The following is a 23103-nucleotide window of genomic DNA, read 5'->3' as shown; positions in this document are numbered from 1 at the left end:
AAAGCATGGAAGAGGAGCTATGGAGAGCTTTGAAATATGACAAGATTCCACCCTTGGGACGCTCCATAGCGAAAGAAGCTATGCATTGTAAGAGATGCACGGAGGCTGAGAAAGCATTCATTCACCAGTGGATTCGTCACGGGAAACCGGACTGAGAACAATCCATCTATGGAAGACCTGATTGGAAGCCTATTCATAGGCACCTCCACTCTATTCAGCCTAGAACCTCCATAACATCCTCTATGAGGAAAAGTTTTCTTTGAGGTCCTGATTATTCATCCACCCTTTTGTTTTGGTACCATATGTACTTTATATCTTTTGCATGGAATAGAGCATGGCATATTTGCTCTACTTTTGTAATCTATTTTTATATGCCACAAATAGTTATTGACAATTACTTCAGAGGCTGATCTTTGAGGAGTGCCAGAGTACTTCAAGAACTACACAAGTGGTAGTGTCCCCATAGCAATGCCACGGCCAGTAAGAGAATCGAAAGTGCAAGAAACCAATAGCATTGGAGAGACTCTGATCTATGAGGGACCGACCAAAACTTGCACAATAAACCTCGCCCTTAAAGGGGAGGAATAGAAATTAGTATTCATTGGGAAACAGCTTACACAGGAAGATGAAACAAAGCTCAAAGCACTCCTAATGGAACACCGAGACTGTCTAGCATGGTCATACAAGGAAATGAAGGAAATTTCACCAAAAGTGGCAGTACACACGATACATATCCTATTCGCTTCTCTTTTGAATGGAAATGTTTGTGCTATTCCATTGCTTTTGAATATTATGTGTGTTCCAAATTAAAAGCTGTTATTGAGCTCAACTTATATCCCTAACCTAAATCATTCTATGGTCCTAAAACTTTTTGGAGATATCATAGCCAAAGAGTGTTCGTGTGAAGTGTTACATACTAGGTGATCTAGTACTAGTTTATGTGTGAGTCTTGTGTGAGTGCCACGTGTCATCATGGGACTTATCCCATATGCACTAGGTGCTAGTGTGTGAGTGAGTAGCCTATATAAGGCTTGTACTTCACTTGTCTTGATACACTTGATGAATGAATGAGAGCCTTTTATTATGTCTTCATTTGAGCATTATTTCCTCACACCCTCTCTCTCTCTCTCTCTCTCTCTCTCTCTCTCTCTCTCTCTCTTCACCATGTTTCTAACATGGTATCAGAGCTAGGTTAGCCTGCCATAGCCATAGCTGCCACGTCATCTTAGACCTAACCCTAATTCTAAACCCTAAATCTGCTTCAGCCTCCTCTACAGCCTGCTGCCGCCTAGGGTTTTTGCACCACAGCTCTCCATTGTCTCTCCTCTTGCAGCCGCCTCTGTTATCATATCTTCCTGCCTGTTTTTCACCCTGTTTCGCCTCCATTCCCTGGTGTTTGCAGCTGTTTAGAGCCTCTCCATAAGCCACCTCTGCCTCGCCTTTTCCTGCCTGCTCAGCTGCCTCCATTCCACCTCCTTTTTCAGCCATTTGCTTCTGTTTTTCCCTCCATAGCCTGCCGCCTCTACCCGGACTGTCTAGGAGCTGTCCTCGAGTTGCTCTAGGTGGTCTTGGCACCCTGTTAGCTTGCTGGTCGGCTCATTTCCTAAGAGGCGCCTGTACTTGTAGACCTTCAGAGCTGTTTTGGAGCATTCCATCGCCAAAAACAGGGTGCTATGTGCTGCTGCTGCATAGCCGTCTATGACAGAGCTCCCTCCAAGCTGTTTTTCAGCCTCTAGCACATCTATACCAGTCGATTTTTAGTTTCAGAGCTGTTTTGGAGCATTCCATCGCCAAAAACAGGGTGCTATGTGCTGCTGCTGCATAGCCGTCTATGACAGAGCTCCCTCCAAGCTGTTTTTCAGCCTCTAGCACATCTATACCAGTCGATTTTTAGTTTGGTGAGCTGCTACAACATTTTGGACTGCCTTGCTGAGCCGCCTTGCGGTGTTCAGACCTGCGTGTGGATTTTCCAAGGGCTTCAAGCCTTCGACCAGCTATCTATACAACCACTTCCTCAGCCGACTTGCACACGTGAGGCCTGCTCTTGAGTTTTGAAGCCTTAGACCAGCAACCGTACTTGCTGGTCCCCTCAACTTATTGCATGCCTTCTAGAAGCCCTCTTCCATCATGACTTCCTTCTCTTCAAGTTCCCTACTCGTGGAGAAGTTCAAGGGGGACGGCTTTCCCACGTGGCAAACCAAGATGCAATTATTGCTGATGCATGAAGGAGTTTGGGATGTTGTTGAAGAAGAGCGTCTTGAGACAACTAATCAGCAACAACGCAAATTATGGAAGCAGCAGAATGCCAGGGCCATTGCTCTTATTGGTCTTTGCTTGGCCAACTCTCTCATTCATCATGTGGACTTCAAATCGATTGCTAAGGAGATTTGGGATCGCCTTGAGAACTTCTTTGGTAATAAAATCACCAACTCTAAAGTCTTCTTGAAGCTCAAATTTTATGATCTGAAAATGGAAGAGAGTGATGAGTTGAGTGATCATCTAGCCCGGTTTCAATCTCTTGTTCAACAACTCTCAAGTTTGAGGAGTGTTCCTGATGATGAAGATACGATAGTCATCCTTATGAAGAGTAGGCATGGCATTTCTCGCTTTGAGCACACTCTTGAGATCCTTCGTCTTGCCACTTCCACGTTTGATGATACCTCATTGAGAAGGATCGTCGCAATAAGGAAGCCGCTCTTGCCTCTCCTATTGATCATGTATTTGCTTCCACAAGAAAATGAAAGACCAACAAGAACATTATTTGCAGGTTTTGCAAAAGGAAAGGACACATTGAAGCCCATTGCTTCAAGAAGAAAGCACAAGAACAAGAGAAGCATCATGCCAATCTTCTGGCTGAAGACGAAGCTGAACCTGAAGAGTCCCCAGAGGAGATACATGCAGCTACAGCAGAGGTTCATGGCCTCTCTCTTGACGACGAGGATCCACTTGACCAGGGTTGGGCTTTCTAGGCCCCTATGCTATGTGTGTTTGTGTTGAGTCACATAAAGGTTCTCAGCCTTGAGTTGTTCCTCTAAACTGAATGTATTTGGAGTCAATAAGAGGTACTCTGCCCTGGGTTGTCCCGGTTTGTGTTGTCCAATGAAGAAATCAATGATCATTGTATCGTCTCGTTGGGCTCCATCAAGACCACTAGATCTTACTTCTTGTTCTGAGCAGCAATCTTTGTGTCCCTAGGCCTTGTGTAAGAAAATTTCCACACGTATATGATCAGGGTGGACCCACCCGAAGCTGCCTAATCTATAACCTCAAGGCATTTGGGAGATGGATCTAGATATAGCCAAGGGGATCAAGGACGCCTTCCTTGAGATTTGCAACCAATCAATAATTTTTGTAGAAGCTGCAAAAGCTTTATCGAAAGCTTGCGGGGCGTTGAGCAAGTCTTATGTGTGTGGAGTTGCGGAGATCCTTCTTGATGACCTGGTTTACTTCTTGACATGTGAGTGGGACCCACGGGGCATCCAAGCTGTATTGAAAGGGGTATTACTTGTTTGAGCGTATCAACTTTCTGGTCTTCCTCTATCGCTAGTGCCATAGACGAGGGTATGGCAAACCAAGATAGCTTGCTTTGTCTTGATGTCATGGAGTTGAAGTACTGACTCCGGTACATGACCACCCTGAAAGGTTTCATCAAGAAGAAGGGGAGTAGCTCCAAACTTTGCCACGAGGATTTGATGTGGGACCAATGGTTAGTATGGGCAACCCGTGCAAGTAGTAAAACTTGTAGCCTCTCTATCTGCCTTTGATAATTCTGGGCCCCAAAAGGGGCTACCATACATACCAGTTGAATGAACAAGAGTCGAAGAGAAAAGACTTAGTAACAGGATCCTAAAAGTGTGATTGAAAACACTATCCCTTGACTTTGGCAATTACGGCATACCCTTTGCTCAATTTGGCCTATCAGCTAGTTTCATTGTGACAAATGTGAGAAGCGGACTCTTAATAGGTATAGAACACAACAATCTCCATTATTGCTCCATCGAAGGTGAATTGCTCTCGGCGTGCTATCGCTCAGGATTGTTGGAGATCATTAATCTTTGTTTTCCCAAGATTGACCTTCAAATCATCAAGCTCACGGAAAGTTTGGAGTGCATCCAAATGTTGCTAGAGGCCCTCTGTGGAAGAGGAAGCGAGATTGCATCATTTGCATAATAGGAGAATCGGGACAAGGGATCTAACTAATGATGATCTAGCACCACGTTATGTCTAAATGAATGACTCAAGCTCATCAATGTTCAATCCAAATAGAGTCACTATAAAGGAAATTCGTGCTTGACTCCAATCGTACTCATGATCTAATCCTAGACCTATCTTTCATAACCTTGGCCTTGAGGGAGAGGTGCGGGTGGAAACTCAGCCAAGTATTCACTGGGCTGATTGATGTCATCCGACATCTCAAAACCCTATCCATAAGGATAACTCTATCCAGAGTTTTCCCATAAGCCACCAAAAGAAATCCTGATTCCAAGGATTGTACTTCTTGTATTCCTTCTCTAATAATCATGAATTCTCTCTTTGAGAACCCAAATTTCTCTGTGTTCAGCAATGTGGTCTTAGATTGTGTTCCCTTCTTGTACTCAATCCATGCACAAGATCAACTTGCCGAGTTCCTTTATCAGCTTGCCACTATGCAAGTGAATCCTCACTTTAGGATATCAAGCATTAAAAAGTCTCATCCAAGATTCATAAAAAGTAACATGATCAACCATGCAATATTCCTTAAGAATAGTAGGTTGTCCAACCTTTTACCGTTGAAGATTGTTTGCCAAATTCATGGCTAGTTAGTCAAATCCATGACTAATCAAATCATTCATTGTGCCTTGTTTTAAACCGACTGACCTCAGTCAATCCCAAGTAAGATTGTGCATCCCATACTACATAGCCCCAGCCAATGCCGTTGTCATGAGGGTCTAAACAAGTTTGCTAGAAACATGGTGAAGGGAGAGAGAGAGAGAGAGAGAGAGAGAGAGAGAGAGAGAGAGAGAGTTAGGATGTGAGGAAATAATGCTCAAATGATAATGAAAGGCTCTCATTCATTCATCAAGTGTATCAAGACAAGTGAAGTACAGCCTTATATAGGCTACTCACTCACACACTAGCACCTAGTGCATATGGGATAAGTCCCATGATGACACGTGGCACTCACACAAAACTCACATAAACTAGTACTAGATCACCTAGTACTACACTAACACTTCACACCAACACTCTTTGGCTATGATATCTCCAACACCCCCCTTCAGAGAAAAGAGTGTGAGACCCAACACGCAAAGAGTAGACCTATCCCCCCTCCACCGCAATACTACAAAGAGCAAGTCCAACTATCCAACACCTCCCGTGTGATAGTGACTTCTCAGTCAACTTGCGACCGGCAAGGGCAAACCATCACTCATCATCCCCCCTTACTCTGAACTGGGTGGTCAATATCATCAGACCAAAGTAAAAGACAATACATTCATTTTTTGAACAATCACAGGGGAAAGAAGCCAAGAATCCGAGAGTATGACACAGCAAACCAGCCAACGTGTTGACAACCACATAAGAACCAAAGATATCCCCTCTCTACTCTCTGGCTTGGAAAGATAGACGACAAGAGTGAAAGTGGTGCTTACCAAGTGGTGATCTATTTCTTGGTGCACATAGGAAAAGAGAGCAAGGCACAAGTAGAGTATCCAAGCTAACCATAGCAATCTCCTATCATCAATTTCATGATTTGATGGCACCATCCTTCACCATCGAGATTATTTCCATATCCTCTGTCACCCTATGGCCGGGGTCCCCAAGTAGCATACAAAGGACTCAACACATACGTGAATAGATGACCAACTAGCTTCTCAATAGTAATCTCCGATGCCTCTTGTAGAGTGATAAGATTTGCTGTGTGCATCCTTCTGTACAAACATCGCGGCGTATCTCGATGATCTCGATGCCTATTCTCTCTCCGTTTTTATACTCTCAAATATTAGTCTTGGGTGTGGACTCTCTCTCACCTTAGTGGCTCCACCCCTTGGCTTTTCTTAATACTCTCAAAAACCTCAAAAACCTTTCGATCTTTCAAAAACTATAATAAGCTTTCTTTCTTTCTTTCACTCCTCATGCCAACACCTCCCTTGCATCCTTCAAACGTATAAAAACCTCCTTGTCCCCAAAGTCTACCTTCATTCTATTCTTCATTAATTGACTAATAGATGTAGGTTTTTCACAAGCTATAGCACATAAAGAACATGAAAGGTATATTTTCTTCTCACAATTTAGTATTGAATGACATGCTCCCAATTTCTTTAGCTGGCTACTGTGTATGTCTCCAATCATCATTACATACTCCGGATGTGTTGGTTTCAAAGCCTCAAACCAACCCTTTTTACTAGACATATGCCTTGAGGCACCACTCATTCTTATGCAAGTACATTCAATCACTAGAAATGCTCCTCTTTCGTAACATCATCGATCTAACTTTGACTCTTCCTTTGGGTTTGTCATCTCCTTCGGACCTACATTTTTATTTCTACAATCTTTAGCAAGGTGACCGAGTTTGTCACACTAGAAACGTTTTCGCTCCTCTTGTCCCCACTATCTAATTTGTCCCTCTTTGCCACATCATCGTCTTTGGACTTACCCTTACCAGCCTTGCTCTTGCTGCCTTTCCATTTTGCAAGGAAGGCCTTGTGAATGTCACCACCATCTTGAAGCTTCTTTAAGTGACTTGAATCCACCTTTTGGCCAATGAGTGCCAACTTATCCCTCACGACCTTCCCTTGTTGAGATGGTTATCAACCTGATCCCCATCCTCCATCCTCATGGTGAACAACTGTTCTAGAGGAAAGGATTCTCAAGGCATTGTACAAGAGCTAGCAAAAACTAGAAAATAGAACTTCAAGTAAACACACTGCTTGAAACTGAAAACACAAGAGCACTTGCTGAGTTAGAGTCTCCTCCTTTTCAGAGGGACAGCTTTCTTCAAGATATTGCAGCAGACCGCAAAGAGCGCCACCATGGGCTATGATACCATGTTAGAAATAGGGTCTGCTTGCTGTAGCAACACTATACAGCAGAAAGATAGCCCACCAACTGGAAATTTACAGCAGAGAGAAGTGCAAAAGTACTCAGTATATATGTCCATAGGGTGTGGGAAAACTTCCTCACAGTGATCTACAATCATCCATTTAAGGGCTGGAAAAAACTAAAGCCAAAATAGGGAAAGCTGAACTGCAATCTATGGAGAGCCTATGCACTGCTCGACACTTCTGCTGCAGTGCCTCATGACGGGCTTCAATGGGATGGGATGTAGCATGCACAAGCTCCCTTTACATATCCTGGGTTGAGCCTCAAAGAGAACAACTGACCAGCATTAGGGCCAACCCAGTTTGGGCCAACCACGGTCTTGCTGACCTGACTAGAAGGGAAGATCTGCCCAACTACGTCGCCGAGTAAGTCAGGTCACATCCCAGCATCTGCTGACCAAGATCTGCTCCCCTACTAGCCACCACGTTTTTATAGACCCAACTAGAAGGGACATATCTGGTCAACCAGATGGCGGACTAGGTCAGATTAGATCCAGGGTTCATCAACCCACAGATATGTCACCCTACTAGCCCCAAACCCATGCCTACAAATAGGTGTCACTACTGGTCCAAAATCTCCTGTCTTTTGATAGTTACAGGTGCCTACAAACAGCCCATATGTCATAGGCAATTGCACCTGTCTACTCCTTCCTTCAAATTACCCAGGTTTACTGCACATCTTGTACTCCTCGTATGGGGGATGAGGACTGCCATGTGGGGGAGCAGAATGGCTGCCACATGGCAGTACACAGATCGCCTTGTTAGATTAGTTTTAGGGCAGCCTCGAGGACCACCTTGGCCAGCATCGATGGCTGGCCATGCACGGCGGCTAGTGCAGGCCCTGGTATGGGCAGGAATGGCACCAGCAGCTGGACTGTACAGAAGGTACAGGTTCAGCAGGACAGCAGGTACAGTCAGCAGGACAGCAGGACTAATCCGAAGATGCAGCAGGTCTGGTCCGCAGGTACTGTGTGGGGTACACAGCCTGGAGAAGACTGCACTGCAGATAAGGTTTCCAGCAGACCGGCACTAACAACAGGAGCTTATATAGGCTCCAAGACAAGTCGGCTGTGCAGAGAGGAGACAGACTGGATTGGCTCAGTCTGTGGCCAGTTGGCTGGCGGACAGACTGGTTGACCTGTCTGCAGCATTTCAGAGATCCATAGAGTCAGCCTGCAGATCACTACCTTAGGTGAAGAGGAGATGGACACCTGAGATCAGAGAGTGAGTTCTTGCAGGAGCAACAGTCGCAAGCATCTGCAGCATACCTAGGTGCAGACCTACACCCTGTAAGAGAGTTTAAGGAGGTCCATTGGAGGAAGCTTTATCTACAGTGAACCTAGAGCAGATTTTACAGGAGTGCTCTACCTTCGAATAGCTACTAAAGCCTACACTAAGGCACATGGCGGAAGAGGAGACGTCCACTTCAGCGGGTGCAGCAATTGGAGCCAGATTTCATACCTTACCTCGGGTTGTTTACTGATGGTGCTGATACATCTTTGTGCTTGGTATCTCTTTTATATATATATTCTGTTTTAGCTGTACATCTGAGTTCTTTGTGTTGCTCTTTGTGTTACACAATCAGAGAGCGCTGGACCATGAGGGACTACGGACTGAGCACTTTGCACATGGACAGGAGGTCCTAGCTCCAGTCCTAGCACAGATGTTCAGCCGGGCTGTGTGCCACGGTTTCCCACCTGCCCAGAGCACTACCACTATAGTACTGATACACAAAGCCGGAAACCCTATGGAGTCTAGGAACTACCGTACCCTCATGACTGGCCATACTCTGGCCAAGATTTATGGATTAGTTTTAGAGAGAGAGCTCAGCAGCCACACAGAGGCACGGGGGCAGTGGGCATTAGGGCAGGCAGGATTCCGGAGACAGCACTCCACCCTAGATCACATTTTCACCCTGAGGGCTATCATTGAGGAGGCGAGGTCCAAATCGAGGGGTCCTGTGAAGACTGCTCCTAGATAAGTGTAGGACTGCATTATCTCCACTGGCTCGTCTCGATAATTGAAGTTGAGTCGACGGAGCACAGCATGTGAGTTGTTGAAGACCATAACCTTGGTCTTCCCAAGGTTGACTGTCAAGTCTCTCTCTCTGCAAAACACCTCTAGGGCCTCCAAATGTCTCTGCAGTCCCTCCACTGAGGATGAGAAAAGGACTATGTCATCGGCATATAGCAATATCTGTATCATGAGATCGGCCAGTAATGATCATTTGCCTCTGAGGCGGTCTATGAAGGAAGTGATCTCATCAATGTAAAGCCCAAAGAGGGTCGGTGAGAGGGCTTCACGCTTCACTCCGATCGTACTCTCGACCCAATCTGATAGACCACTTGGAGCGCGAACTCTGCCTCTAACTGACTCAGACAGGCTCATCACTCCCCATACCAGTGTCTCTCGAATCTATTCATGTAGTCTCCTGGTCATGTGGGACCGTGGGACAGTGTCGAAAGCCTTCCAAAAGTCTAAAAAGCATGTGTAGACTTTCTGGGCATGTGTAGACTTTCTGGTGCACTATGACACATGCAACCCACGCACGACTCACACGGGGGCGAGGTGCTCTAGCCCGATTGGAGAGACGGTGCTTCCAGGCACACTTTCAAGATCCACAGACGAAATGCTAGCTCTTCGATACATTAGTGCGACTGATTGCCATGCATACAGCACCCTTTTAGGGATGTGATCTACCGATAGCAGAGTGGAGGAGATTCGAGCGGCTATAGGTGACTATGGGATCTAGGATGATTCGGAGCAAGCCCTCAATCCCACATGAGATTATACACGCAGAGTTCACCATGACACAACTACAGATTGATGCTATCTTCCAGCCAGTGACATTCATTCACAGAGTCTGGGATTTACCCCAGTGGAGACTACCAAGGCTGACTCTAGAGTCATCCAGGCGACTAGCTGAGAACGGGGTGGACACATGGTATGCACGTATATCCACATGGTTTGCCAAACATGGGATTCAAATGGACACGCTCCCTCCCTTTCAATACAATATGGATGCACCCCCTGAGTCGATCCCACTAAACAGATTTACGATTAGACCTCCTCCAGCTCCACACATCTCGGACTTGGGGGGAAGATCAAAAGCTCCCCACCAAGACCCAGTTCTACCGTGACCATTTTCCTGAGAGTCTCTGAGGAGGGTTTCATCATTAGACCCTGGTATCTAGAGGATAGAGGAGTCTACACGCATTAAGGATGGCCATGCGGGTTTCATCCCATCAGCCGAGGATTGAGATAGGGAGAGCAGCACGTATACACAGATAGCAACGGATCTGCATGATATTCACGCTAGGAGAGATTGAGACAGAGGAGCACTTTCTCTACGCCTGCCCAACCTACAACAAGATCCGGGGGCGATACCACTGTCTTTATCAAGATGGGAGTGGGTTCAGCCCACTGTCGCGACTGATCCACTTCCATGACCAGGTCTGCATTGGGCTTTATCTACTTGAGATGCGCCGCCACAGGGAGACCTTACTACAACAGATCAGAGAGCAAGGGGAGGGGGCCAGACCACAGGACACAAAGGCTGACCCGACACAGCGGCATGTCACAGAATTCTATGCATTTAAGTCAGCTCCAGGACACAATGGGGTGGAGGAGGAGGAGCTACCTAATATGCGAGCAGTCTGGATTGCCGAGAGAGGACCACACAGGCTATCCGTGACACGGAGAACGACCAAAGCACACTTGATTGAGGTCCGACCCATCACATCTTTCCTCAGAGGAGACCACTCGAGACGAGGGGTCACTCTGAACATAGCACAATGGGTTCAGAGATGGAGGAGACCACATCCCCCTCTGCCACCACAGCGTGAGACGGCTAGGCAGGCGCAAATCCTTGTATCCTCGGGGTAAATCTTTCGCTGCAAGGGAGTTGACCTATAACCAAGCAACAACCCTATGTTTCCCAACTCCTACAAGAAAATATTTTAGCTCCAATGGAACCACCTCTGTAAAACGTCACCTGGATGCCCATTTTAGAACTATATGAGACCTGCCCAGTCTTAATCTTTGAACAATCATATGCTCTCCACAATGATAGATCCTAACCCCTTAAACCAAAGGAGGACAACGTTGTAGCTGTAATGCAGTGGACCTACAGAAAGCCTCACCAAGTGCTATCTTCTTCCAAATATGTTCTTGATTTGAGATTAATGGAGTGATGGCCATAATATTTGCATAGATTACATTGATTCCCAAGTATGGTTTTAAAAGAAGGTAAAGAAAATAGCTCCTCACTGGTCTTTTGTCACAAAGGATTCATCATTCAAGTCTTTAAAGCAAGACTCATATGATCATTTGAAAGATCCGTTTGCTAAATGCTATCAACTAAAAAACTCTCTTAAGTTATTCCTTTTTTTTAATCCAGATGGAATATGCTGTTTACGTTCAACACTTATTTGAAAATGCCAAATTTAAATGAATTCAACACATCATAGACAAACCATGATGCCATATTAAGATAACAAATCTGGAAATTTTAAAATTCTACTTTGAGACATACCCAATATATAGCTGCCAAGATAATTTCTATGCTTTTCAAGCAATACACACTATGGAAGGCAAACCCAAGTCAATACACACTATGGAAGGCAAACCAAAGTCCGGTTATTTTGGTATCTATTCGGTTTGTTGAGGAGTGATGGGCTAGCTCAATTGACTAAATATTAATGGTTTCACATGAGAAGTTCAAGATCCTTTGGGCTGTCCTAATCATTTGGAATTCTATACTACAAGCTCATTGTACAAGCCAACACATTATCGATCCTTTGTCATTCTTCCTTTCCCTAGCTAACTGCCATGGTCATGCAAGCATAAACTCCATGCCTCAATCTAGATTCTAAAAAGGCATAGATTTTGTACCATAAACTAATGCTGTTCTTTTTAAATTTCGGTTTGCACGACTTTTGTGACCCAAGGATAACAAATTATGTTATTAACTGCTTCACTATATTCCCATGAAGAAAGATTCAAAAGGCAATCACGAATCCTCTTGGTCGTGTTCACCATCTTCCTGGCGGTAGGTGTAAATTATCTGGCCTCTACCTTAATATAGTCATTACAGAAAATATACTTTGGCAGAAATTCTCACCTTTACAAACGTGTTTACGGCAAGGATAGCAAGATCAGGCTGGCTTTTTGCATAATTTATGAGGTAGAGATACACCAACTTCTTTAGCTCTAAATTCTCAGTTTGCATGCAGTTCACCACATCTGTAAAAAGCATGGAAACATCTTTCCCGACTGTCATTGCAGCTATCACCTTCTTGACTGCATCTTTCTTTTTATCCTGCAGTCACAACTACTACTTTAGTACTCTTGCTATGACAAAAACATAAATGAGTGGCTGTTCCCAGAAAAACAGTTTTCATTTGACAGACTTGAACCCATGCACACATGCAAAATCAGGGAAAAAAAAACACATTGAAAAACGCTATGGCGAGGGGACTATATAAGTTTGCCCACACTCCCATTGTACTCATGTTTGATGTGACACTCTCCAGTACCTAAATCGAACTATTCTTCGTTTTGAGCACATCAAAACACTAATATGCAAAGAAATTAAAATGACAGATTTGGGCAGTAATTTGGTCATACAAGTATGGCAGCACACAAATGGCATTTCCGTAAGTCAAACAAAGCCAGTTAAAATCTTGCTGGAATATTTTCGCATGCAATTATTTCATGTGTGAGCAAGAAGTCAAACACTGCTCTTTCTTCCACTTGGGCTGAGTATATGGCAGCAAATTCAGCAGTATGTGAAGCGATTCAGCTTCAAGTTTACTTGGTGTTCTTGGAATAGCATAGGAGCTATTGGTTGGTTGTGACAGCCAATCATGCATAACTTTGGCAAAGAATCATGTGGATCATTCTAGGACTAAGCACATTGATATTATTTATTACTTATCCATGAGAAGGGTGAAAAGCAGGAGGTCCAGATGATCTATTGTTCTACCAAAGACAATCCAACAAATACAAGCAAAAAAGAAAATATATACAGGCATAACTTGTTTCTTGAGAGGGGGATTCCATCTCTCTTGTGAACACACTTGGCTCTAATACGATGTGAGAGAATTCACAATCCACATATGCACAATAGTAGAAGCAATCTGACCCAAAACTATTTCACACGTGCAGCCCAATTGGCAGAGGTATTTGAGCCCAAATATGCCAGAAAGTATAAGATGACAGCGGGCAGCGCATATGGGAATGCAAATGAGGCTGAGAAGAAGCCTAAGGTGACTGATTGGCATGAAAGAAAATCAGCAGCGGCACCATTTCCGAGGTTTCCCACTGTTACAGGCAGCAAGATGTCATATGCTAAGCCATACAGGTCAATTGATGCTAAGCCAAGAGCTAAGCCAAGTGTTGGAAATGAAAAATCAGAGTTTAAACAACACACCAGGGCTATTATGGACAGCAGAAAGCAGGCAATCTTATGCTTTAAGTGTGGTGAGAAGTGGACTCCTAAGCATCAGGAAGTCTGCAAAATGCGTAACATTGGTACTGCAAAACTCCCAAGTATACTCACCTAGTGGGCAGCAGTGAAGGGCATCCATTATGTTGAAGTTGTGGCCATATTCTCCACTGTCCTGCTCTTGAATGTGTTGTGACACAACTTCAGGATTAAAAATTGTCACGCATACCTTGTTCCTGCAGTACAAGCTCCTCCTTGTCACTGTGGGTAAGTTTACTTTGGCATCCCTTGCTATCATCTGTGTGGTCTTCTATATTTTCTTCCTTTATGGAGACCATACAATGCTGGATGAGAGGATGGTACTTATATAGCACCTCCCTAGGCCTTTAGACCCCTCTATCTTGCAGACACGCCAAATACTAATTATCCTAACCCCCACTAACTTGACCCACTTTTGGCCTTCATTACACAATGACAGACATGGGCTCATTGCATTATAACTTGGGCATCCAGTTTGTATATGTTGAGGGGATTATAATGATGAGTCAGTCCAAATACATTGGACAGCTCTTAGACCGCTTCCAGTTTGAGGATTGCAAGCCAGCTTCTACACCATTGGAGCCTGACTTCCGTTTCCGCTCTGAAGATGGAGGTGCCCCATTTGATGCCACCCTTTATCAGCAAGCTCTAAACTGCCTCATTTATTTATGTCATACTCAGCCTGATCTTCGATATGCCATCTCCTAGTTGAACAAATATATGCACGCACCCAACACGGATCATTGGCAAGCAATGAAGCAGGTCTCCTTTCACGGACGGTGACTGGGCGGGTTGTTATGACACCAGAGTGTCCCACACTGGCAACTGTTTCAAGCTTGGATCTTCGCGCATCTCATGGTTCAGCAAGAAGCAGCCTACAATTGCTACTTCGAGTTGTGAAGCTGAGTACAAGGCCGCTCTCACAGTTACAGTAGAGTGTGTCTACCTCTACAAGTAGCAAATCTTGACATCAACCAAGCAGCTTCTACTACCATCTACACTAACAGCCAAAGTACTTTGGCAGTTGCACGTAACCCAGTGCACGTACAAAGTACATTGAGGTTCATTATCATTATGTTCGAGAGCAACTGTCAGTTGGAGACATACAGTTGTCCTATGTTCCCATGAAGCACAACTTAATAGATCTCTTCACGAAGACTCTACCACGACCCAACTTTGAGGCTTTTCAGCTTGCCTTACACTTGGCTCTATTTATTGCGTGATGAGGATCTCCCTGTACTATCATAGGTTGCTATATCCATCTTGGATGAACATGTGCAACCAGGATATAGATTCCACGTATTCCTAAGACGTTTCCAAGATACTCAGCCATACCATGGAGGGGGGTCTGTTAGCACTCAGCCCTGGTATGTGCCTCAGGTCAACTCATAGAGTTGACTTCATTGGTCAGCCATATGGTTGACTTTGGGGCCCCTTTGTACTTTCTCATTATCCATTTGCAAGTACTCTCAGTTTCCTTCAATTGTTGTTTGCTCCCTTGCATTCTACTCCCTTTCCATTGCTTCCCGCACCCAACAAATTGCTTGTGATGTAGCAGCCAATGTCATTTGTAGATCTGCATGCCACATCATAAACAGGCTGCCACATGGCATTGCAAGTCTTGGGCATTTGAATGACCCACAGCTGCACATCATTACATGACCATCTGCCATGTCCATACCCCCGGCAATAGATGGCTGAGTTCACATCTTTTATTGCTCTCTACATTCTCCTGTAAGGGGGCCTTACATATTGAGCATCTAGATCAAGGTGGTTGTCCAGCCAATGGAGCATTGCTTTCTCTAACAAGGTGGATTCGTATAAGTTAGGCTTTCTTATGGAGTTGCCCACTGCAGCCAAGGGAAGGAATGGTCTTATCGTTGGTTCCAAGAAACTGCACCTAGGCTCAAAGGTTTCTTGAACATGTGTTCGAGCTACATGGGCCTTTTTTAGAGCGAGCGAGAGTCGATACAAAGATGCCAAACTCATGGGGAACTTTAGGCTTAATCTGTTCTCTACCAAGTTTGTGAAAGTAGGCAGAGGGCACACAGCATTGGAGAGCTTAAGAAGCTCAAATGAATTGCATACAACTTTGAAATACAAAGACACAAAGACAAGGTGAAAATTTTACTAGGCGTGCCAAAGGAGATGTGACAACCTCACCCTTAGATTATGACAATTCTTAAAAAAGTGGGTTTTGTAGAACAGCCTACACCAAAACTAGATTAAGTCCCAAAGCACGACACATGGCATCATGCCACATGTACAGTTCAAAAACTTATTACTGCCCCATCATCTCAAGGATTCTAGACTCCTTTATCAAACTAGAGTCAGATCTGAACTCGCTTACAACCCATGAGGCCATTATCCTATCCATGATGAGCATAAGCCGAACCAATCCCTCCATAATGTAAAATGGTTGTACAAATATGCTTGATTCTTACTGCATCATCATGCAATCTCAACCACTATTCATTGTGGAAGGTTTGTTAAAAACGATTGCCTAGCCAGCGCAGCAAAAATTGGCCAGAATCACTAAAACTCAAGATCCACTCACAGATGGTGCATATAGAAGTGTTACAAAGTGACATGCAAAGATCTAGAGATAAACACAACATGTAGGCAGCAAAACTCGAGTGCATATAAAGCAAATATGGAGAATGTCAATGACAAAAGATCTGTCAAGGTACTTTATATCTGCAGCCAACTACTGCCAGACAAGGGTGGTTCTTTTCTTCTTCTTCTTTTCCTTTTTTCTTGAAGCACTGGGGGTAGGCAAGGACCTAAGGCAAACTTTGCTTAGCATGTGCAGTTGACATTCATCTGAGCACATTAAAAAGAACTAGCTCAAAATAACTTATTGCGCTACATAGCTATCTTTGTCTCTCCCTTTTCAGAACGTGATGCAATCAACAATTGGAGGTGTACATAGGCAATGGACAGAAGTAAGGTGCTTCCCTCTATAGAGAATACCTAATTTTTACATTTGACATGATCTTGGCACAAAGGCGTTGCTGCTAAGCAAGGCTTTTGCATTAGCCCAAAAAACATCTATAGATCTTTAGTACGTAAATTTCCAGAAACACTTTGAGAAGCACAGTGATAATATACAAGAGAGAACACAAAAAGTGGACCCCTGAAAACCAATTTCGACATCAAGGAATAAAGACTGAAAGGGAGAAATGACAGCATATTAAGATGACAAACATGTAACACATGCCCCATCTGCTAAGAAAGACTTATCTATAATTCCATTACCACATGTCCCACAGAAACTGTTTTGTTAGAGTTCATTCTGATCAAAGATCAAAATGGATGGTCGACAAGACATGCAGTAAAACGTCAAATTAAATAGCAGCTTACCTTGTACTGAGAATTCAGCTCCTCCTTGAGCTCTGGGATCTCTCCCTTCTTTGTCGTGGAAAAATACTTGGAATCGTGACCACTCATGATGTCTCACTTACGTGATGTCTAGTACCTAGTTTCCTGCAACCAAGGCTATTCTGTTAATATATAAGCTCTTCACCATGAGACTCTCTTGACTGAACGTCCCTCCAGTAGAAGTCATACTCTCAACAAAAGACAGGAATAAAAGCTGCAAATACCTGTGAGCGCTAAAAACTCCTCAGTTGCATGAGGAATTTTAACAAGCTCAAATTAAAGTGACATATGACCAATCCAAAAGTGCGATGATGAGGACTGAAGCTTCTAATTCTTATTACCCCAATTAAAAACTAAGATGCTTGGACATGTCACAAAAGCGAAAAAGATGCCTAAGGAGATAGCTGAAATAAACAGAAGGAAGGGCAGAGGGCGGTGCCAGTGACATCCGACAAGCTGGTACCATTGCTTCTGCAACAAGAAGCTCGGGAGAATTGTCCGGGGGCAAAGCCCTTATAGCTCAAGACATGAGCAAAGGCAAAGATGGATGCTGTTGTTAGAGGTCATTTCCTGATGTCACCGAAGAGTGTGCCCGCCCCCTGTGAGGATAGGTGTTCACCCCGTGTTGGCCCGTATTCATGCCATAGTGGCTGGCCATGTGGAGGCCGTTCAGGTCCTTCTTGAGGCCTGATGTGCTGCCACGTGGCAGCCCCTTTGAGGTGCCTAGGGAGTCGGCTCCCCTATGAGCAGGTCGGCTGGAGGGCAGAGGGGTAGGAGCAGTGGCTCCTGAGCCTGGCTGGTCAGCTGGCAGGCCCATGCCTTAGGGCCTTGTGCAGCACTTTATAGGCTGCTGATGGGTCGGCCATGCAGGCCTGTTGGGTCGGCCACCTAGCAGGCTGGTCGGCCAGCCTGCCCTACCCGACTAGGGAGGGGCTAGGGGGCTATATATACGCCTCCCTCAGCCATCTTTGTAGCATCTTGTGGAGCAGCAGTTCAGCTCATTCCAGGGCTTGGCAGAGGAGCAGAGCCAGCCCAGTCTTGCACCTGTGGAGCAGGGTAGTGGAGCAGTTCATCCACTCTCCACGTGGTTGTTGAGCTGTGTGTTCCGAGCTCTCGAGCAGCCCGTTGATTCCGTGGTTTTCCCACAGATGTAGCGGGGTTTTCTCCAGAGATCACTTGCAGTTCTCCTGTGTCTATCTCTCCTCTCCTGTGTCTCTCTCCTCTCTCCCCTTCTCAGCATATGTGTGTGAGGCATGTTATCTCTCTCTCTTCCATTGATTTCCACTGCACTTCTCACAGCTGTAACATCATAGGACTACACATGGAAGCTAATGGTCCAGATAATCTTGGGATTTGATTTCTTGTATGTTATTTGGTTTAGACCTTGCCAGATGGAGGACGGGTTGAAACAGACCCTGAGAACATGGTGCCTAGAAGACTCCAGGATGTTTACTCATTATGAGGGGGGTAGTTGGAGTATATTGTTACCTAGATTGCTCGAGTTCGGAGGCGGGTACGTGACTGAAGGAGGTGGCGCCATCTGGTGCTACAAAAGAGGGACCTGTGTAGCAGGGTGGTTTGCTTATATGAGACCAGACCTGGTGGAGCAAGAGCCACTGGATAAAAAGTCACAAAGCAACATCCACAATGCAATATTCAACCGGGCTACAACATGGGAACTACTGGAGCATCTTCATCGACAGGCTGGTATCGGACCAAGATGTGTCAGTGGGAGGGGGTTTGGAAATGCTCCCAATCTGTAAGCCCCCCTATGACGAGAGCATGGAGGGATGAACCAAGGAGTCCATGAGCCTTCTATACTGCACCCTCTGCTAAGGATCTCCAACAAACTGCCACATGCCTCTTTTCAGGCTTCAGTCATGTGCTGCCCATGTGGCAGCCCCATGCTTCCATGTTTTGCTGTGTGTATGCTGCCCACATGGCAGCCAAGGTGCTGCCCGTGTGACAGCCACACTCAACAGAAGGCATACTTGGCAGTTTGGAGCCACCATAGACAGCAGAGGTAGGGAGGTGCCATGTGGCTCCCAACGACTGCGTGGAACAGATCTGCGCGGGGAAAACAGTACGGAACACCAGTGCTGATATCAGCAGCTGTACGGAGGTCTCTTGCAGGCTGTACGCACGTGCAGGACCAGATCCAGGGCCTGGAAAAAACCTGAGCAGAGGCAGAATTACCGGCGGGATTGGTACAGCACAGGTAGGAGGTGCCTTTGGGCCAGCATCCAGGCCAGAATCAGGACTGCCGGCACATGGCAGCACCTAGTGCAGCATACAGTCCAGCAACAACAGCAACAATTTCAACAGCAAGATCAGCCATATCTTATGCTGCAACGGCCTAAGCCCTATTGTTACTGAAAAATATGGCCTAGAGCAAATCCTACTGGGCTGTCTGGTGACATGCACTGTACACAGGTCTGTTCCATTTACATCGTGATGCTAATGAGCTCATTGCCCATTGTTGAAGAGGAGCCCTTTTGTTAGTGTCCTTACCTCACTAAAGTTTATTCATTTGTTGCTTTTGCTGAACATGTTATGTGTATCCATTTCAATCCAATTCGCTATTCATTCTTGGATTACTGACATGGAATGTGTACACGTTTGTGCTTCAAAATAGAGTAGCAATTGGTGCTTCTCTATGTGTGTGTATGTGTAGCGGTGCCCGTACTATCTGTGGGGGGTGCGGAAGCGTGGAATGCTAACTAAGGGAAGGGAGAGAGATACTGAGTACATTCGTGGAAAACATCTCATCAATGTTGCACAGATAGCATGGTACCTACTATCTGTATTCTTAGGGTTAGGCCTGGCAATCACCAGATATCGACTGCCTAAGTATTAGTTCCCCAATGAAGGGCTGAGCTATTACACATTTCTCCCATTGAAGAGTTGGACTGAGGTAATGAAGGCCGCTCCTGGTTGAGGTCAACTGTAGAGGCTAGAGGGAAACTGATCCCATGATAGGATGGAATTTGAAGAGGCTAGGGTGACTTGACAGGTTTCGAGAGCTACAGAGGCTAAAAGCTCACATTTCGAAGAATTAGCTTGGCTGAGCAGTGCTACAGAAGGAGATGCGAAGGGAGGGGTGGGGGATTGGAGAAGGAGGTGGGATAACTGCATCCTCTCCTGGGTGAGAATGGAGAAAACATCAGGGAGGGCAGTTTTGTCGTCGGTATGCCCACTTTTCAATTTTTCTTCAAGTATAGAGCTTGAGTGACAGAGAGGCTCCTCGCATACAAAATGTACAACCATCGCATAAACACATAGACACGAAGTGAAATTCCCTAGTGAAAGCAAATAATTTCACATTGGCACGCTGCGGACTCTGTGGTACGGCAAGATACACATATTTGGACCCCACCAAGGTAGTAAAAAGCATCGCAATGCCAAAATGATCCATAATTCGAGGGATTTAAAATTCGTTGGGAGACACATCCTGTTCCCTCAGGAGTCGGGTTGCTCAATGCTTAGCACAATTGACAGAAACCTGAAGAGACGCATGGCACAACCAAGAAATGCGAATGGCTCCATGCGACTGCAACCTTCTCAGTTCCCTTCGCTCGCCTGGTCTCCAGAACCTGCGTGCGGGCAGTTCACAAACAAGGGTTTTCCAAAGATCTGCCGATGCAAGGATAGCTAAGATGGATCTCCTTCAAAAGCTCCGATTGTTGACTTGCACTCGCGCTCAACCTTCGGACAACGATCAAGCCAAGTCTTCCGGTGGATTCTCAGGCGATAAGGTCACAGAAGGCACGAACAATTTCGCGGATCTAAAGAAAGCAGGAATTGCAGGAAGCGATGGAGAAAAATCCATGGAAGAAAAAGCAAGGGAAAAATGCAGGAGGAGAGGGAGAGACTTACGAGATGAGATCGGGGAAGGGATGTCAAGGGGGATGCATTGGAGATCCGAAGGTCGATGAGGAAGGAAACCTAGAAGAAGCAGAGCAAGATGGGCAATGGCGTTTCAAGTGCAAACGAAAAACTGCACAAAATCCTGTCGAACGGCACCTCCCAACGAAGAAGACGACCTCCCAAAGAGAACACAGGTCCTATTGTACTCTGGTTAAGTCATTTTTCTTCTCCAGTTCATTTGGACATGGTCTCTCTCTCTCTCTCTCTCTCTCTCTCTACCATGTCACTACTCTAGCACATTGGATAGGCAACGTCTGGGGAAACTTATAGCCCCATGTGCCATGAGCTCCTCCTACAAGGCCATCACCCTGTCCGGTTACTGCCGCCTTGGCTAGTCTCTACCTTGGGCAATCTCTACCAAGCGGCACATAAGAATTGGGAGACTTCATGGTCTTTGTCAAGGGCAGCCACCCAATCCAACGGTGGAATGTTGGGCTAGAATCAGGAGAACCCATATGCATTTTTCTCTGATGAACTTTAGGATCTTTCAGTGTCGGGGATTGTTGAGCTTATACGAACTGTGATACAGGGTCCTATGGCAAGGCAACCAAGAGCAACATTTGTCATGTTTATCACAAATGCACAATGGGATGCCTTGTTTGCTAGTTTGAAATATGCATTCAGGGGTGTTATTGGAAAGGTGTTGCTAGTATGGTATTGCGGCATGAGCATAGTTATCATGGTGACCAAATCTTGCAACCCATGATGGTTGCATTTATGCATAGGGGTGATGGTCTACCATTTGAAGTTACCCAAAAGACTCTTTGGCTCTTTTTCCAAGAGAGAAACATTAAAAATAATATTATCTTCTCTTGATTATCGACGTCCAAAGAATCCTTCCTTGATAGAAGAGATGGTAGAAGCATATCGGATCAAAGGTTAGAATGTGGCGCAGTATGGAATGGGGTTAGCTGCAAAGACTATATTACGAAAATGAATCGATGTGATTATCATTGATGCCCTCCATCAGATTGAGTTCTTTGTAAGTAGATGTACTACTAGGTCATGAGGAGCTTGCATCTGACACCTCGCAGACTCATCCATGTTGTGATGTACTACCAGGAAGTGATGAGCCTATACATGAAAGCTCCCAGACTGGTCTAGAGTAGCATGTTAGTCAGATCTTTGTAATGAAGCCCCCGAGATGGCTACCCAGGTCGCTACTGTACTATCTACTATCTCAAGAAGTGAAACTTGACAAAATATCTCAGGCCCTCTTGGATGTAAACTATAGTGCCCCAGAATCAAAAGAGGAAGTTGAACGTCTAAGGCAAGAGGAGCTTGAGAAATGTCAAGAAGGAAAGAGTGCAAACTAGAGTATCTTTCCTATATGTAAATGCTATTTTAAAATAAAGAAATCTTTTTTGCTTTTTCGATATGTGTGTGAATATTTTTTAAATAGTTTGTTTTAATGATGTATATGAATATTTAATTTATTTTAATACTTAAATAATGACATCAAGACCAAGATGGTGTTCATGTTTAAAATTTTGTTTTGGTGTTTTTAAATATATTTTGAATAATTTGTTTTTGGTAATTTTATTTTATTTTAATATTTCAATGGTGAATATTTTAGCTTAATTCCTTTGGTTTAATATTTTAATAGATGGTGCATATTTTAACATGATGATTGGTTTAATAGTTTGTTAAGCGTTCGCTTAATTATTTTCTTTTAATGGTCTAATTCTCATGTGTATAAGGATCAAAATTACTCTATGCAAGTGGGGGTGTGTAAAGGGTTGGCTTAATTGTTTTGTTTTAATATTTTAATAGTGAATGTCAATAGCAAGAAGGTGTATATGTACACAAATCTCTCAAAGAGAGATCTTATCTTCTCATGTGTCTAAGATCAAAATTACTCTATACAAGAGATATTACAATATTTGTTTGAAATATATGGAAAAAAAACCATGAGACTATGATATTCAAAAGTTTTGGACTTGTACTTAGTCCAGTTCTAGAATTTGACTTTAGACAAGTCCAAAAATTCTGAATACAGTGTTTTAGAAGTTGATGGTTTTTCATACACTGTATCTAGTGTGAGTCCTTTGTTGTCTTTTGTTCAAGAACGTTGAAAGCCACTGATGCTCCCAAACACGATCGTATCCTTTCTAGTGCCTTTCTATCAAGAATCTCCCAGTCGTCGGCTGACATACTCGCAGGCTTCTTTGCGATCCCACCTAATGGCAAGAAAAGATCCTTCTAGTACAAATAATCCTCAATCTACAT

At 44.6% G+C, this 23103-nt stretch overlaps 1 protein-coding gene across 1 annotated transcript in view; it reads right to left on the bottom strand.

The window, feature by feature from the left end:
• LOC147889596 (beta-adaptin-like protein C) overlaps positions 1-21088 on the bottom strand; it is a 59192-nt gene extending 38104 nt beyond the window's left edge. Inside the window, exons 1-3 of the mRNA XM_087391163.1 lie at positions 20824-21088; positions 16930-17052; positions 12202-12399 (exon numbers count right to left, since the gene is read on the bottom strand). Of these exons, the coding sequence (XP_087247289.1) occupies positions 12202-12399; positions 16930-17016 (285 nt within the window). The 5' untranslated portion in view covers positions 17017-17052; positions 20824-21088. The remainder of the gene's footprint in view (positions 1-12201; positions 12400-16929; positions 17053-20823) is intronic.
• Positions 21089-23103: the final 2015 nt, after the last annotated feature.

Source organism: Dipteris shenzhenensis, chromosome 20 (genome assembly GCF_047967505.1).
Source record: "Dipteris shenzhenensis isolate YYH24624 ecotype China chromosome 20, Dip_SZ_1.0, whole genome shotgun sequence".
Taxonomy (NCBI): Eukaryota; Viridiplantae; Streptophyta; class Polypodiopsida; order Gleicheniales; family Dipteridaceae; genus Dipteris; species Dipteris shenzhenensis.
This window is presented reverse-complemented; position numbering and strand designations above follow the sequence as displayed.